The sequence below is a fragment of the Ptychodera flava genome, chromosome 10 (assembly GCF_041260155.1).
Source record: "Ptychodera flava strain L36383 chromosome 10, AS_Pfla_20210202, whole genome shotgun sequence".
Lineage (NCBI taxonomy): Eukaryota > Metazoa > Hemichordata > Enteropneusta > Ptychoderidae > Ptychodera > Ptychodera flava.
The window spans coordinates 23,285,637-23,304,642 of NC_091937.1; the positions used below are offsets into that span (position 1 = coordinate 23,285,637).

Sequence of the window (19,006 nt, forward strand, 5' to 3'; positions counted from 1 at the left end):
TTAACGAACTTTCCCAATTAGGGATATATCTGGATTGACATGGCTAAAGTTGATAAAACTTGCAATCTGCATATTTAACTATCTTTTTGAATGAAAATTATAAGACTGCAAGGGCCGTAAAAAGTAAAATTTATATTGATGAGATAATTACATGGTATAATGTGAAAGCTAGATATTTTGCATATTTATGTCAGCTAGTGTATAATTTGTATATCTAATGACTTTCATAGTTTGACATATATAGCTTGAAGGACTTGACCAAAGGCAATTGCACTTGCTTTATAAAGTTGTAATACAATGACAGCAGTAAAAGACATTTAGTACTTTTATTTCAGCTAATTGCGTCTTTACATACTTAATAATCTCATAATTAATCTGTGGTGCATATTGTGCATAATGTTGATCACAACACTATCAATTAAATTGCAAACATGTGGAACATATCTAAATTGACAGCCAACTGCTATTTGTTGGGAAAAACATGAGCATTTCAGTTCATATCTTGTTACAGACGTTCTTGTTAGTTTTGTGTAAAAGTTAAATTTTGTTGAGATGATACGGTGTTTGAAATGATTTTAAGCCTTTGATAAGCATGTACTTTTGAAATGTTTATTTTGTTTGGTGATAAGATTGTTATGAATCTGACATCTTTTGCAACGATGCTGTTTTAATTTTTAATGTGTGTTGTGCCTTTTTTTATAATTTGCCATTTTATTCTTTGTTTCGGTGGTTTTATTAGCTTTGTTGTGTTAATGATATTTACACTATTACGTGTCATTCCTTCCTGCATATCATATAGTGGAATCTACTAAAGATAATTTCATCCATAATGAATTGGTTCTGTTTAAATTACCAGGTAAACATTTTGTAAACGTCTTTTTAACAGTAGAAATTAGAGATTACATGTTTTGTCATAATTAACACTGATATAAATTACAAATAATCCCTACTTAAATGAAGCAAACGTTATCTTAAGAAAGTTTATAAATGATAAAGACCATTTACAATGATTAAAAGGTGTCATATATGGAAATATAACGATATAATTAAAATGACTTTTTAACATCGTCATATAACTTGCTGTAATCCGTTTGTAAGTCCTTTTATGGAAGTCTCTAAAATCAGCGTAAACCTACTTTACAAATTTCAGTATATTTATGAAGTATTCAAACACATTCAAGTGCCCTAAAAACCTATTAAAATAGACTTTCAGTGTTAAATGGGTCCTTATTATAAATAGTTTTATAGCATATTTTCCATAATTTTAAAAATACATGTACAGGGACTTCTGTTCCTTTTTGATGGCTACTAGTGCTAAAATTAAACCAGAATTTTATTCATATTAGGAACTATTAAGCCTTGAGGCATAAATTTAACAGCCATGTTGGATTTACGCAAATTTTCATAGTACTTTGTAAAATATTGAACGTCAAAAGTGTACTTTTATGTCCAAGAAATATATTTAAACTTAAAAATCACCGAAATAGTTTGTTGTAATGTATGATGTATAACTAAAAATGTCCATTTTTAGGAATTTCGGCCATCATATTAGATTTATGCAAACTATTAAAATGCCTGCGTAAAAGACTCAACCTCAATCTGCGAATATTGTATATGATGCCCTGAGTGCAGTTCGGAGACACATCCTTGGCATTTCACTGTTAATCTAATAAATTATAATTATATGCATCAATAAAATTGGGTAATCTTCAACCACTACTTAGTGATAAGAAATAGCAAAAAAGCAAGACTGAGTTTATTTTGCTTTTTTGTTTCATAATAATGGTCTGCAACTTAGTAGCAGTTACTATACTATACTTTTTTATCGCTTTTCCTAGTTCAGCATGTTGCACTTCGATGATGTCTTAATTCATTTGCTTGGAGAGTTTGGAACCTACCAGCAACGATGTTCGTTTTTGATCTTGCTGGCTGTTATTCCACTGGGAATGGATTTGTTTTCCGTGGTCTTCACCATGGCCGAGACTGTGTCGTGGTGTAAGCTGCCCGATCCGAGCACGGAATGGTGCGGTAACTTGTCAACAAGTAACTGTGCACAGATTATGAAAAATCTGACCATACCAAAGGAGGCGGTCTATGATGGTTGTGACATGGTTGAGATATTTAGCCAGTGTTATCGCTACGATATAAATTACGGTAACATTTCTCTGTCGGCTGACATCAGTAACTCATCAAAGGTCAAATGTGACAATGGATACGAATATGATACGTCACGATATAAATCCACCGTGGCGCAACAGGTGAGGAATTAAGCAAATCATATCAGAGGATTTTCTGACCTTATCGGCAAATAAACATCTGAACTCTCCTTTGAGCGGAAGTTGTTGCTGTTAAGGTAAAATACAACACTTGACACAATCATATATAAATAATCTACCGATTATCCGAAATTTCGTACAATTATTAGTTTCATATTTAAGTTGTGCAAAATCATGATATATTTGACAAACCATACCTTCCTAACCTTTCCATTATTGCAGAAGAAAATATCCCAAATCTTACTAATTTAACTAAAAATTCAAGGAGAAAGTTGATTTTTCTTTATTTTTCATACGAATCATGGAGTTAAACATACTCTTTCCTTCAATCACGATGTGTCGCTTTTCCATGTAACTGCGCGTGTGTGCCTTTCTTGTTTACAAACAATGTATTTCATGCATGATATCTAGATTCGTCAAGTCAACATAGTTGCACATTTAAATTTTACGATATTCATTATTTAAAACATCTTTTAACTTTCATCAATCGCCAACGTTCCCTAGATACAGTGTTTACATCGGTAGTAAGGGCTTACTTTCAACCTTTGAGCAGAGTTCCGGCGGAGTAAATTATACTATTATCATTTATAACGCTCTGCTTTTTGCAGGGATCACTGTATTATTCAAAATGATGGTCTTCTTTCGGTACAGTTGTACATTGTCCATTATGCAGAGCCGCTGAAAAAACATCGAATCTGATTAAAAGTGAAATTCGGGCTAATCCTATATCTTTTTTTCAGTTTGACTTGGTATGTGATAAAGCTATCCTGGTCCCAGTAGCAATGTCACTGTTTCTTGTCGGCATCCTCCTTGGGAGTGTTGTTATTGGGATAGTTGTTGACAGGTAAGAATGCTACAAGAAGATAAAAGGTTATATGTGTGGCATTGTATTTTGATGCCAACTGACGTATTACGCAAGTATGTTAAAGCATGGGTCACTGTAGCAAACAACTGAATTAAACGAAATTTTATTATGTGGTCAGAATTGACTGAAATTTTGATTACTTGTTCGTTTTGAGAAACTTGAACACATTGAACAAGAGAAATATTGACAGACGCGGTAAAGTAAGTAAAATTGACTTTTCCCGCCAAATTTCTTACCTTAAAAAAAGGTAAAATTTCAACTTCTAAACTAAGAATCCTATGTTTTTCTGAATATTTAGAAAGAGTACCTATCATTTAACATAAGAGATATCATATCCTTAATAAAATAATTTGACATATTTAAAATATCATTTAAAAATACCCATCAAATGTTAAAAAATACTGGATTTTTTTTAGGTTAAAAAATATTGCAAAGAAAATGTATAATTTTGGTGTAGTGGTTGGTACACGAGCTTAATTGGTATTCTATAAACATAACAATTAAGTTAGAATAAATTTTCGTCCAGTGGTTGAAATATCTTATTGTTTTCCACGTGTCATTTTAGCGGGAAAATATCGTGCCTTGGACTAAACTCCAACATTTCCACAATTTTTTTCTTCACGTTGAGAAATGTATTCGTGCCAACTTGCAATTTATTGCGGTCAGAACTTCCTAAAACTTTATCCTAAGCTGCTTTTGAATGTTAAATATATAAGACCTATGCCTTAACTCACGTGCGCATTGCTTTATTGATTCAAAATATTTTTAACGACACATACTTTGTACGTTATTTTCACTGCGATACTTCCCTAATGTGTGCTCTAGAACATAAGATGATTATCTACAGTTATTGCGTTGAACAAATAAATCAATTATATGGCCGTCTAGCTAGGAATATTTTCTGTAACGGTTACCTGTAGAATGCAACTGGGTTCCTTCATGTAATAATAACCACAATACTAGTACTCTTAACTAGTACTTTAACTGGTACTGAACCCGTTCAGAATAACATTTGACTGTATGAGCGATATGTTGGTAGGGTTTGAGGGCCCTCTAAACGACTGTTAGTTACCAACAAGGGGTGCATGCTAAGGACCAATATTCATTACTCACTACTATGCCCTCAATGGAAAAAATATAAAGTAAGTACATCGCTGCTCATAATTGCAGATTTGGTAGAAGGACACTAATAGTTGCATGTTGTGTAATCTGTTCAATATTTGGAGTCGCTGCTTCATTTTCACCGAATTACATCGCTTTTTGTGTGTTGCGATTTCTGGTCGGTTTTTGGGGTGCAGGCGTGTGGCTAGGTTGCTTTGTTTATGGTAAGTGTGATTTGTTGAACTTTATTACATCTTTATATGCTTAAGCAATGAAGCACATCCAGCGGTGGTATACCACGAGATTTTGTTCTCGACATATATGCACGAGCAATAGCAAGTGCATATCTGAATTGAACTTGTCAAAATCGACTTGTATACCGTCGCTGGGTGTGATTTATTGCACTTATATCGTAACAGTATGTTGAAATTCTGACCGTCTAGCTAGGAATATTTTCAAAAACGAGGGGTATACCTACGAGGCGCCATATGTAAAAAAATAATTTACACAATCACCCTTATTTCAGAGATAGAGCAGCAAGGAAATGTATATAGAGATTAATTTTTAATATATTGATATAGATATACAAACACACATACAAACACACATATACATTGGCCATACATATATATGCATACGTATACATACACGTATATATATGCATACATATCCATATAGGGTATTAATTTATACATGTAGAATACATACATACATACATACATACATACATACATACATACATACATACATACATACATACATACATACATACATACATACATACATAGAGTCTGGACTTGGATAAAGGTCGAAAATTTACATTTAGGCTCGCTTTCGACACATACAGTTTAAAATGAGGTTGAATGTAAATGTTTTCAACTGTAAGCTTATGTCTCGAAAACATTAAAATTGTCTCGTTTTCATGCAGCTGCAAAAATAGTATATATATATATATATATATATATATATATATATATATATATATATATATATATATATATATATATATATATATATATATATATATAGGGCCTCGCTATCGTAATACAACTGCAACTTTTATAAACACGAAATAGAACTGCAAAATTTTATATACCGTCTCGTTTTAGCATAGATGGGACGGAAATGTATTGATATATACATACTTGTTTTCGAAACATGATAGTGACTTCCAAATGTTCATATAATGTCGGTTGCAAGTGGAATTACATAAAAGACATTGTGTTCACACCCCTGCACACAGCAGGGCTTGTGTGTTTCACAAGCCCAAAGAAGAACCCTTGTGGTCCAGCCTTCAATGCTGTACATTCCCGGCGTAAAAGGTGCTGGACGGGAGGCGTAGGTCTCTCGCGCCGCGCTGGGAAAACATAGTGTCGTACGCAGGGCCATGGAGTAAAAGGGTACCATGGCAGGGCTAAGAATGACCCAGGTTAGGTACAACTATTGTAGCCCATATGCCGTGCGCTGGCTTTTCTGACGTGTTTGCTTTGCAGCGCTGGCCTATAGGTCTTTTATCTAAATCCACTTGCAGCCGACATTATATGAACATTTGAAAGTCATTATCATGTTTCGAAAACAAGGCCTATTTAAATAATAACACATGGGAGCGAGGGCAATATCACAATTTATTGCCTGCCCAAGGGATGGTGGTCATGATCGAAATACTGATGATGCCCGAGCCGTAGGCAAGGGCATTATCAGTATTTCGATCATGACCACCAGCCCGAGGGCAGGCAAAAAATTGTGATATTGCCCAAGCTCTCATGTGTTATTATTCTTATTACACCGAACAAGCACTACAAACATGCAAAGAAACAAAAACACAAAGACTTCTTCGTGTACAGTTCGCCTTCTGAGTCCGGAACTCAGCGTAAAATGTTGTCAGTGCCGAGTCTAGGGTTGCCGCTAAAGTTTGCCGATTTCCTCGGTGGCGTATCCAAATTTGTTGCTTGCATAGTCGCTGAACACAGAAATTGCATTCATTGTTGCCATTTTCGTTCGTTTGCTGTTTACTTGCATCAAAGTATCGTCTAACTGTGCCGGTGACAGCTATGCATGACGTTTCGAAGCCATAAGTTGCCGACTGCAAAGTACAACAAGCGAACGACAATTTGTTTTGCGCAGAAAGGATGCGCAGTAAGTAAAATGACGTCATCCATGTAATATCAAATACAGAGGGCATCATCACATTCGCAGAGGGCATCATCACGTTATTTTACATGTCACGTGAGTCGTGTTTAACCAATGGCAGTGCACGCTGAATGAGTGAGGTGTAATAAATGCCCATATGCCCTGCGCTTGCTTTTCTGACGTGTTTCCCTTGCAGCGCTGGCCTACTAGACTCCAGGTATTGATGGGATTGCCCCTGAAATTTTGAAAAATGCACCTTTCCAACTTAAAAACATTATTCTCCACCTTTTTAATAACATTCTTGCAACAGGTTGTTTTCAAAAGCAGTGGGCACAGGGACTAATTGTCAAATTACATAAAAAAGGTTCTAAAGAAATTCTCAACAATTATAGAGGAATAACCTTACTTTCTAAAATTAATAAGGTTTTCAGCATTATTATTTATCAACGATTACGGTCCTGGTCTGATACAAATTTTCCACTTATTGAAGAGCAAGCTGGTTTTCGTCAAAAATATTCTACTGTAGATAACATTTTTATTCTCCACACTATTGTAACTAGATATCTTGCACTAAGTGGCCGACTCTACTGTGCTTTTATCGACTTTGAAAAAGCTTTTGACCGTGTAAACCATTATATAAAGTAATCGTAATCATACCAATCCATAATCCAATAACACTAGGTCAGAATTTGTAAGACAATAGTTGTAAACATTGACACAAAACAGCACAGAATAGACAGTAAATAGTCGGAACACAAACAAAGTCAAATTCATAAAAAAGAAAGATAATTGGACCTCTGGCCAAAAGACCATATGTTATTCTACAAGCTATTTAAATATGGTGTGAAAGGTAGAGTGTTTTCAGTCTTACATTCCATGTACTCTAATGTGACAGCCTGTATTCGATCTCCGTCAGGTATTTATAATTTCTTCAGATGTGAACTTGGTGTCCGACAAGGTAGCATTCTGTCCCCACTTTTATTTACTTTATTCATCAATGATATAGGTAATGCTTTGGACCATAATTTAGCAGGAGTGCATATAGCAAGTGTTAAACTATTTTTTCTCCTGTTTGCCGATGACCTTACTTTATTCAGTACGACTCAAATAGGACTTCAGAGACTATTGAACAATCTCAGCTCGTATTCTGATAAAGGGAAACTCAAAGTTAATCTTTCAAAATCTAAAATCATTGATTTTAGGAAAGCAGGGAGGTTAAAGAATAGTTAAAAATGGTTTTTGAATGGCCAGAAATAGGTTGTCGTCCAAGCTTATAGCTACCTTGGTGTTATGCTTTCTAGCTCTGGCCTGTGAAATTGAGCTCAACAACAGTTGGCAATGCAAGCAACCAAAGCTCTTTTTAATGTCCAACAAGCTCTTGCTAAATTTGGTTCTCTTGATGTCAAGGTGGCTTTTAAGATATTTGATGGGGAAATTTTACCAGTTATGATGTATGGAAGTGAAATATGGGGACCTCATCAAGCGGAACAAATTGAAATTGTCCACAACAAATTTTGTCGTTACGTGTTGAAAGTCTATCAAAATACACCAAGTCTGGCAATTAAAGCTGAACTTGGGCGTGTCCCAGTGCGTGTTTTCAGATTGACCAGAGTCATCAAATATTGGTTTAGATAGCTGCCTATGCCACAAAATCGTCTCGCATATCATTGTAATATCTTTCAATATAATGAAGCAGAGAAGAGTAAAAAGTGTTGGGCACTTGGGTTAAAAAGTTACTTTTTTCAGTGGGGACGGGCGAAGCATGACTAAATCAAGGGGTAGGGTGTGTCAATAGCTTTATCCTCCTTTGTAAACAACGCTGTAAAGATATTTATATCCAAGATTGGCATGGTAGTTTACCTATATTTAGTACGCTTGACAATTATCGTATTATCAAAAATTCATTATCTTGTGAGTCATATTTGTCAGTTATCCAGGTACACAAGTTTCGCAGTGCTTTATGTCGTTTTAGACTTTCTGCACAATCTTTACGAATTGAATCTGACAGATATTTAAAAAGTAGTCGTTCAGATAGAGTTTGCTATTACTGTGATACAAACAGTATTGAAGATGAATATCACTTTTGCCTTATTTGTCCATAATATAAAGAGCTCAGAGCTAAATATTTACCACGCAACATTTACACTCATCCATCTATTGATTAGTTTACTCTGCTATTTCAAATGCAGAATGTCACTGTTATCCATAATTTATCAAAGTTTATATTTTTTGCAATGAAAAAGCGAGATAGCATACAATCTGTACAATCTGTGATGTTTCCAGATTCTATGTCCAACAATATAATGTGACTGTAAATACTTCAATTGAATACATGTATACATCTTATTTATATATATAACAACAGTGTCTTCCGAGATGTACCTATTTTTGATAACTGTTGTATACATTTCGGCTTGAAGCCTATTGTATATGTATAAAGATTAATAATATATAGAGAGAGAGAGAGAGAGAGAGAGAGAGAGAGAGAGAGAGAGAGACTTAAAATATCCTCTCGATATACATTCCTAGCTGTCCTATCTCTGAAATAAAGGTGATTGTGTAAATTATTTTTGTTTACATTTGGCCAATTCGACCAATCAGTCGCTGTATTAACACCATCAATATACAGGTATGATGTAATAACTATATAATAACTATTATGTACAGTGCTCGATGCGGAAAGCAGAGCGTTATAGATAACACAAATTACTTCAAATACAAAGTAATAATATGTGTTACTAAAGTTTCATGCATCCTGTCTGTTTGTCGGAAGATTGCAAGATGCATGAAACTTAAGTAATGGATATTATTACTTTGTACTTCAAGTAATTCGTGTTACTATTCCTATTATATATATATATATATATATATATATATATATATATATATATATATAATATATATATATAATTAGATATATATGAGAGAGAGAGAGAGAGAGAGAGAGAGAGAGAGAGAGAGAGAGAGAGAAATTACTTGCGGTACAAAATTATAATATCTGTTAAAAGGTTTGATGCATTCTCAATCATCAGACTCTCAGGGATGCATGAAGCTAAGAAACAGATATTTTTACTTTGTACTTGATGTACTTTGAGTTATTATTGATAATATTCCGTTTACATCGAAACTGTAATTTCCAATGAGAACATCTGTTTACTTTGGCATATATGAATGATTTTTTGAATCCCTCGGTGGACTGCGGTACCGAACACACGGAAAAAATAACGTCTATCTCACTACATTGACAAAATTCTTAGTGTACACGTTATCATTTCAATACAACCTCTTCCACAGTGACAGAACTAGTTGGCCCGTCTAAGCGTGTACTTGTCGGAATGATCAACGCTGCGTCGTTTGCAGTGGGTTACCTCTTGATGGTGATTTTAGCATATTTCATCCGCGAATGGTGGCTCCTTCAAGTGATCGTCTCACTCCCGGGTATTCTGTTGTTTACCTACTGGTGGTAAGAATCAAATTAATCGTAAAATTATTAAGTTTCTATACGTTCTGATGATATTTCTAATAATTTGTAGTTCATAAACAGTGTATGTTTACCTTTGTCTCATAACACAATGTCGACAAATGAGTTCATGTCAAGACTATATTTCAAGTTCGAACATAAAACAGATGTGAAGTGAATGTGCTCACATGTTTTACAACAGGTTTACTAATAGTAGTACGCTTATCAAATATCTGTTATATCATCATATGTAGCAGGTTTCATCAACTTTCGCACAGTACTCTCAGAGTAAAATCACTAATTTCAACACTTAATTTAATATGTAAATGAGCTGTTTATTAACCTGACACTGCTCAATGCTTCATGGGACAATTAGATATCTTTCGAATCAACAAATGTAGCAAATTTCATTACATTTAATGCTGTAAGTTTGGAGTAATATCACTAATTACAAAGTTCATTAAATATGCAGTTGAACACTTCACTAACTGCTGAATGTTTCAAAGCACAATTATTTATCAGCTCAATATCTGTAGCAGGTTCACTAAATTTGGTGTCGTAATTTTATAGTTATATACTTAATTACAAAGTTCATTAAATATGTAAATGAACTCTCAATTAACTTCACACTACTAAATGCTTTACAACGCAGTCAGATATTTGTTAGATCAGTTTCTGCAGCAGATTTCATCAAATGTGGTGAATTTATATCGGAGTTATATGACTAATTACAAAACTTCGTAAAATATGTGTAACCCTGGTAGTTCGACTGTCTTAAACTTACCAGCCAACTAAACCCGGATCCTGGTTCATATTATCCAAATCACAAACAAAGGGAAGAATGATTATCATACAATTTGCGTTACAGTTTTTATTGAGGTTTATTTCACGACAACTACAAATTCTACTAGTGATGATAATAATAAAGAAACTAAAAAATAAACACTAGTCTACGATGATGGAACTGATAGTATTGTTACTGGAAACGTATCTCCTGGCGCACAATTAAATTAATCCACTATTATACTAGAGTTCAAGGTGATTAAACAATGGCTGTTGTCATACGGTCCATTCACTTAGCTGACGTTCATATAGTTGTACAATGGCTGCTTTCTAGGGTCTAAAGTCCGTCCTGTCGCTATGACGATGACAGTCTATCCAATAGGAAAGCTACTTTACACACACAGTTCTTCAGACGATCCTCCCTGGGGATTTTATATTCCTACCGTGGTAGCGGTAATCCAGTCGATGATAAACTGATATTGACAAGAAAAACTCCTAGGCTCTCCTTGGCTCTCCTCTCAGGCCACACAATAGGAACACACAGTCTATCAGTAGTTCATTAACTGGATATCCTTTGCAAGCACAGTCATGTGGAAAGACGAACGGCAATTGTGTAAGCATTTCCTTCTGTTTAAACAATCTCATTCAGGATGAGACTAAGTCAACATGATAGCCAATACGTTCCGCAAAGGTCTCACTGAAACTAAAAACCTAAGAATCACAGAAAACTTCGTTCAGGATCAAAAAACCAAAATTACAACTCCAAAAGAGAACTCTCTTACTTTATAAAGCACTACTGGAATTACACTAACAACAGAATAATAACTTAAAAACGTCTTCACGTCAATTCGGAAAACACATGGTCCTTCGAAGTTTAAAACTTGGGGGCTGTACCTCACACTCTGAGACCTTTAAAAGTTAATTGCTTTTAATACCAATGTATTCAAATACACATACCTGCAAGCACAGTCATGTATAAAGACCAACCACGCTGCCTTGAAATTTTTTCTTGGTACTAAAACTGATAATAATTTCTAAACGTACATACATACCCAAGTACTGTCTTTAATCAGTGAAAATCAGTAAAGCATTGTAATGCATTGTGGGTGAAGACGCTATCAATGAAATGAAAGACATGTGTCATCACACTCAACAACACGCAGTAGACCTAATCACGTGACTTACAATCGAAACCAGGGCTACATATGCAAAAGAGCTATTAATCATTGACACTGCCGCATGCTTCGCAGTATAATGAGATATTTATCAGATAAATATCTGTAGCAGGTTTCACCTAATTGGGTGCCGTAATTTTAGAGTTATAAACCTAATTACAAAGTTCATTAAATAGGCAAGTGAACCTTTAATTAATTTCCACAGTTAGATATCTGTCGGATCAGTATCTGCAGCAGATTTCATCAAATTTGATGCATTTATTTCGGAGTTATACGACAAATTACAAAACTTCATAAAATATGCAAATGAGCTATTTATTAACTTTACACTGCCCAATGCATCTAATTACAATCAGATATATATCATATCAACATTTGTTGCATGTATCATCAAATTTGGTGCAAGCATTTCAGAGTAATTTCACAAATTTACAAAAGTTAATTAAATATGCAAACAAGGAGATAATTGACACGTACTCACATTATCCTCATAATGTTCTGAGATTGTCATCTGTGAAACGTTTCATTAAAGTTTGTGCAGTATTTCTTTATATATATCGACTCTGTCATTACTGTCTCCATAGGGAAACCATTATATGGAAAAAATGATATTGCATAACCTCAATAATATGCAAGGCACACTAACAAAAATCTAATCAGTTCTTGTAAGTAGCATATAGTACCTGTCTACCAAATCTGACTTGAATCTGTTCAGGCGTTCTTAGTTATCGCGTAAACAGACAGACAGTCAGACACTCACACACGCACACTCATAGACAGACAGACATTGCTATGATATTAACTCCATGTGTGAACACGTGAGCTAAAAATGGATATGTAAAAGATGTATTGAAGGTCAATGCTAGATATTACCATGGTAGTATCGGTCGGGCGACGTAAAAGCATACTTTTATTATAAGACAAACAATAATGAAAAGCAACATCAAACAGTAGCGGCAATGCTTGTTTGATCTTGTGTATGGAAAATATTCAAGTTAAAGATTAAACTTCTTTCGAAAGTAGAAGCCCACACTTAATATCACAAAGGCATGTAAACAATAAAGCTGACTTGTCGTTTTCTATATAAATTACAAATTCGCATCCCGCGCATATGTAGAGCTATAATTTATCAATATAGAATATCTGTTCTTGACAAAGGACAGGATTCGTTCTGAAATACTGGAAGGGCGGAGGAAAATTGTTATAATGTCAACAGTACAAATGATGTGGTAATTGCGAGTGGGTTACAGTGCGGGCATTGACATCTTAAAAAGTGAATCTGTAGGCAATACATAACAAATAACCTCGATAACTTTGTTTGGTCTACGAGCGTCTATTGAATCTTGTTACCATTCTCAAGTAAAAAACATTTGATTTTGGTTTATTCAAAGTGGCTAAATAACAAGTCTCTTCACAGGGTTCTGCCAGAATCGCCCCGATGGCTCATTTCCGTTGGTAAGATGGAAGAAGCAGAAGAAATCATACGGAGAATGGGTAGAGTCAATGGTGTTGAACTTCCAGAAAAGATAAGCGACCAGTCATGGAATCCCCGTAAACAAGATGGTGACAAGGTGATCACATATTTTTCTTAAATATCTAAAGTAGAAAACTAAAAACATGCAAAAAATTGGAAAAAGAATACGTTGAAAAAACGCTATATTCACGTTCTATACTCTATTATATCAGATGTTCTTGCCTTTGACGGGATTACGTTCAAACAGAAAGAAAGGATATACTTTGATAAGATATGAATAAAATCATTTTTGTGTAATGCAGTGAACAGCCCGACACCTCATGTAACATGCCATAAACATTCAAACGATCACGCCTTACAGATAAGTTGGTCACTTGGCAAGACTGAGCAAACTGTGCCCACGTTGAATAATGATACAACGTAATGCAAAGGGGTTCAATTGTTTTTGAGTTGCGGCATAACTTGAAGTTGCTTTAATGCAAATATATCGTCGGCATATATATTAGTTTAAACCAGGTTAACTCCAACGGCGATGCTGATGACGAAAGTCAATATGGGGTTTTGGATTTATTCCGGTTACCGTCGATGAGGACGATACACTTAACCCTCTGCTTTATTTGGTAAGAAACGAATAATATGTACTGCAGAACATGACTCATTCTAGAGAAATGTGCCTAACAGATGAGAATTATAACATTTCTAGTCGCTAGTAATCAATGTTTTCGGCACTTCTGTTCTACATGGATTTGAATTGGCACTGATGATATTTAATTACAATATAAAAGCTTCCACTTGAGTTTCATATTAATTTTCCGTTTGTGGCTCTCTTGATGATGTCTGTTGTCCATAAATCATTACATTTTATTACTTCACATGTTAACACACGTGAGCTTATGTCGTAGGTGTAGCGTGCTTACTTTTTGCTCAATAGCATAATTACTAATTTTAGAAAAAAACTGATGCATTGAGAATGTCTGCACACAATTTGATGAGATTTGCTGCGAATGTTGATCACACCAAGATATCTCAACTGTGAAAGGTATTAAGGGGTGACATGAAAGATGATTGCATATTTTAATGAACTGTCCAAAACAGGGATATATATCTCAATTGGCTGGACCAAAGTTGACGAAACTTGCTACATATATTGAATATATTATGATACAGCATTCTTGAAAGTCATTAAGCATTTAACTTAAGCTAATTCCTAATTTGCATATTTAATGAATTTTCCTAGTAAGGGATATACATCTGAATTAACTCAAGCAAAGTTGATGAAACTCGGCATGTACATTAAACATAATATGATACAACATTACCTAATTTGCGTATTAAAGGATTTTCCTAATTAAGGATTTATCTGAATTGACTGGACCAAAGTTGGCGAAACTTGCTATGTACATTAAAGACACTATGATACAACATTATCGAAAGTCGTGAAACGTTTTTACTTCAGTAAATTCCCAATTTGCATATTTGATGAGATTATTTCATTCAATGTCGTACTTCCATATTTAATGAGCTTTCCTAAATAGGAATATATACTGGGATTTACTTGATCAAAGTTGGCAAAACATGCTATTTACATTGATAAATACATAAGGTTATATCAATATTGAAAGTCATTTCGCATTTTCATGTCAGCTAATTTATAATTTGCATATCTGATGAGATTTCAAGTTTGTCATATATAACTTGAAGGACTTCACAGAAGGCGATTATACTTGCTATATAAAGAGGTGATACACTAACAGCAGTCAAAGACATTTAGTATTTTTATTTCAGCTAATTACATATTTGTATACTTAATGACCTTTGGAATTAATCTGTGGTGAATATTGTTCGTGATGTTGATCATAATACTTTCAATAATGTTGCAAACATGTAGCAAAGGTTCAAAGTTACACATAACTGCAATATATAATGAAAGAGATAAGCATTTTCAGTTCATATCTGGTTTGAGTAGCCTCTCAATATGACTTAAGGCACTTGCCCCTAATAGATGCTCTGAAGGATAGGAAAGGCAATGAAAGATCCAAATGTCTTTCACGGTTTGTATTTTATTTTATTTTTTCTTCATTTATATTTTAAGGTTTGTTAATGCATTGGTTTACATGGGAATATCCATGAATACGTCAAATCTTGAGGGAAATGATTACATCAGTGCTGCTATATCCGCTGCTGTGGAAATCCCCGCTGCTGTCTTGACTTATTTCTTCGTTGAATCGCCAAGACTTGGAAGACGCCGATCACTGTGCATTATGATGACATTCGGTGGTTGCGCCTGTCTTGTGACACCGTTCATGCCCACGTGTAAGGAAAAGCAGTAATAGCGATTTCAAGACCCTTTTGACGACTGACAGGTGTAATTACGGACATAATAGACTAGCAACTTTCTTCTCACGTCTGTGCATCAATGTCCAAAAGCAAAAGGAAAAAGATTGGTTTATCTCCTTAGCTAAGATAGGCTGGTTTTACCTAATTAATAGGTTTTTCAGAGTGAACAAGGGCATGGGCCAGGGCAGGGGGAAGGGCCTTTCATATTTATAGCCACAGCGGAGCAAGTAAAAAATGTGTATTCATACCCTCATTCCAATTCACGCGACAATGAATAACAAGGATGATACATGCTAAAAATCTATATCAATACAATGGTTAACGCAAATTTGTCAATTACTAATTTTATTTCCGTTTTTCCGTCAGGTGGAAACATGATCTGGGCTGGAATATTAATCCTTATGCTTGGTAAAATGAGTATCTTGGTGGCCTTCAATACAATCTACTTGATCGCCAATGAGTTGTACCCTACTCCACTTAGGTCGGGATTTAAAAATCTGAATTCTTATAATTGCAATTCTTTTCTGTTGTTAATGTATCCTTACGATTTAAAATATTACTCATACCGGTAACTTGTCGGCTTAGGCGTCGACTGGATGAATAATCACATATCAGTACTTACAGATAATTTGAGATTGTTTTTGAAGATGCTGATGACTGTACTGCTGATGCTGCTACAGCTGCTAGAGACGATGAGATGATGATGATGATGATGATGATGATGATGATGATGATGATTAGGAGGAGGAGTAGGATTGTGACGTTGTTGTTGTTGCTGTTGTTAATGGTGCAAACGATTATGACTAAATATTGTCATTTTTGTTGCATTTAATTTGTGTTTGTGTTTATTAAACCAGGTCGAGTGGTGTTGGTATGTGTGCCATGGTTGGTTATGTAGGTAGCATTCTGTCTCCTCTGTTTCTGGAATTGCAGACAGTATGGGCACCCCTAACATTGTTAATATTTGGCGTACTCTCTTTCATCGCTGGAATTCTGATACTACCGCTGCCGGAAACTCGTGGACAGAAACTTCCGGAAACAATGATGAAAGGGGAGAACTTTGGCAGGTATGTAATAGCAATGGAATTAATAGGCAGTTGTCCGTACATGTATGCTTATTTCTGCTCGTTTTCTCGCTGCTAATCGTTCTTTCAACGATTTGTTTACCGTTCCTGACCTGTGGCAAATTTAACACGTATGTGATATTTAAATAAAACCTATGTAAACTATGTGGCAATATTACCCTATGAATGCGCATTTGAGTTGGAGTGTATCTCGAGAGGAGAATTCGATCCCAAAAGGTTTACAATACTGTGTTAATATAGTGTTATTGTTTATGCATAAACGTATTATTTTTGTGGAAGTCACCGAATTCAAGCAACAGTGGTTTTATAATAAAACAGTTCATATTTGTAGCCTTTCTAATATTTGTTATGGTAGTGATATTTTGAAATGCCTTGGAGATGTAATTGTCAAAAGAAACTGAGGCAAATTGTGATCAAAGTAATGTGTCAAACTCCATTACCTGTAACATAGGCTGAATCCAGTATCGTCTTACTGTATACTTATAGCATCGTGCTTTACTTCAAACATTTTGAAACTTCAGGGCACGAATTGCATATGCGTCATGAATATTTGTTATCGCTTTTAGCGGGTATTTGGCCAGACTAGGATTCTTTTCAATAAGTCAAATGTATTACTTACAGTAATTTAAAGGGGCACTCCCACTTGGTAACATTTTTAAAACGCATTTTTTTAATGCCAACGGTCGATATTTGACGTGGCGACTGTGCACGGATCGCGAGATATCGATGAAATCATGTCCTCAAAAAAGTAAAAGTTTGAATTCCGGTGGCCCACCTAAATTCAGCTTCCGAACATCGAACGTTCGGCACTGGGGCCATTGTCAACTAAGCTATGGAGTACGAGTCTACGCAGACGCTGCTGTACGCCACAGTACCACTCGCGTCAGTGATCGGTCATGTCCCGTGGGAGAAAGCAGAGTCTTATTGACTCGGCAAAAAAACCTCGAAAAAGCAAAGTTTGCTGATTCCACCAGAATTCGCATAGGTGACCAGCACAGTTACGTTTGGTTGACACTTAACGGCCGCCGCATGGTATGCAGACGCATACCACGTGGCGACCGTTATATATCGAACCACGCGCAACTGTGTGGCAGACGACAACATGTCGTCATCAGAGACGGCTAATATTTTACACACTGATATCTATGTGTTATTGGTTAAAAATCTAATACAACTGATTGAGAATAATGAAAACGACACAAACTAAGGAGAAGTTTTTAAAAAAATACCTTAGGTAAAGGCATAATGATGTATATAAAGTCTTCGCAGTGAGAGGTAAATCAATTGCGTCATTCTAACGTTTTTGGTCTCCCTAGAATATCGTCCATCAGCACAACACCAAACCTTTGGGGGATTTCGGGTCATAATCAGAAACTTCGGGATGTGAAAAATACGCTCGGGAAATGACATGTTTTTATCGATATCTTGCGATCCGCGCTCAGTCGCCACATCAAATATCGACCGTTGGCATTAAAAAAATGTTTTAAAAATGTTACCAAGTTGGAGTGCCTCTTTAATGACATGGTCGTCGCTTAATATTTCAACATGATTAAGAAAGCCCGATAAAACATAATAGCTTTTTAAAGAAAATATGAAAATATTATCAAAGGATGTAGCTACTTGCCCTTTACAGAATGTTTTCTATCGACAATAAATAAAGTGAGAAAGTTCTCTGCACTTGTGATGGTACAGTATGTTTGTATTTCATCGAGGGTATTTTTCCTATTTGGCAAGTAAATTTGCAGTTTTTTATCTTGCAAATTGCAGACAGTTATTCAAAGATGAAATAATGCAGTCATGTATTTACGACGTCTTGCAAACTTCATCTAGTAACTGAGAGAATCAATACCAGTATAATATTTTTATTTCCGTAGAAAACGCAAACCAAGCGGGAATGGAGGTGAACAAAGCAGAGACGAACATCAACTGGAGACATGTCCTTCAAATGTTAATTTTATCGTTGAGCAAGAAACGGTTTTGGAGGGGTTGGACAATGCCATATGATGGCGTCTAATATCTTCTTCTGGTGTGCTTTGTAATGTGACCCCTAAACATACTTATAGGCATTGTAACCTTGTTGAAATTGACATATATCAGATATGATCTCATGTTTTATATTTTATATTGTAAGAATGTTGGTAAGAACAATGAAAGGTTACATTGTTTAGGAACGGTGCCGCATAGTGTGGAGAGAGTAACAAATTATACGCAATTGTACCAATCATGTTTGAGTAAGCCATAAATTTATTTTTAAATGGTGAAAACGGGGGCACATTATTGAAATTATGTGAACACGTTGAAAATATAACAATGAAATGAT

The 19,006-nt window shown here is 35.1% G+C and overlaps 2 protein-coding genes across 2 annotated transcripts; both read left to right on the forward strand.

The window, feature by feature from the left end:
* Positions 1-1,844: 1,844 nt before the first annotated feature.
* Positions 1,845-2,270, forward strand: LOC139141556 (solute carrier family 22 member 21-like). The gene has a single exon (XM_070711149.1). The coding sequence runs from the start codon at positions 1,845-1,847 to the stop codon at positions 2,268-2,270; it is 426 nt and encodes a 141-aa protein (XP_070567250.1).
* A 13,108-nt stretch (positions 2,271-15,378) lies between these two features.
* LOC139141557 (organic cation transporter protein-like) lies at positions 15,379-18,690 on the forward strand. The gene is made up of 4 exons (XM_070711150.1): positions 15,379-15,577; positions 15,968-16,082; positions 16,459-16,668; positions 18,561-18,690. Exons 1-4 carry the CDS (start codon positions 15,379-15,381, stop codon positions 18,688-18,690), a joined length of 654 nt encoding a protein of 217 aa, XP_070567251.1.
* The last annotated feature ends 316 nt before the right edge of the window (positions 18,691-19,006 follow it).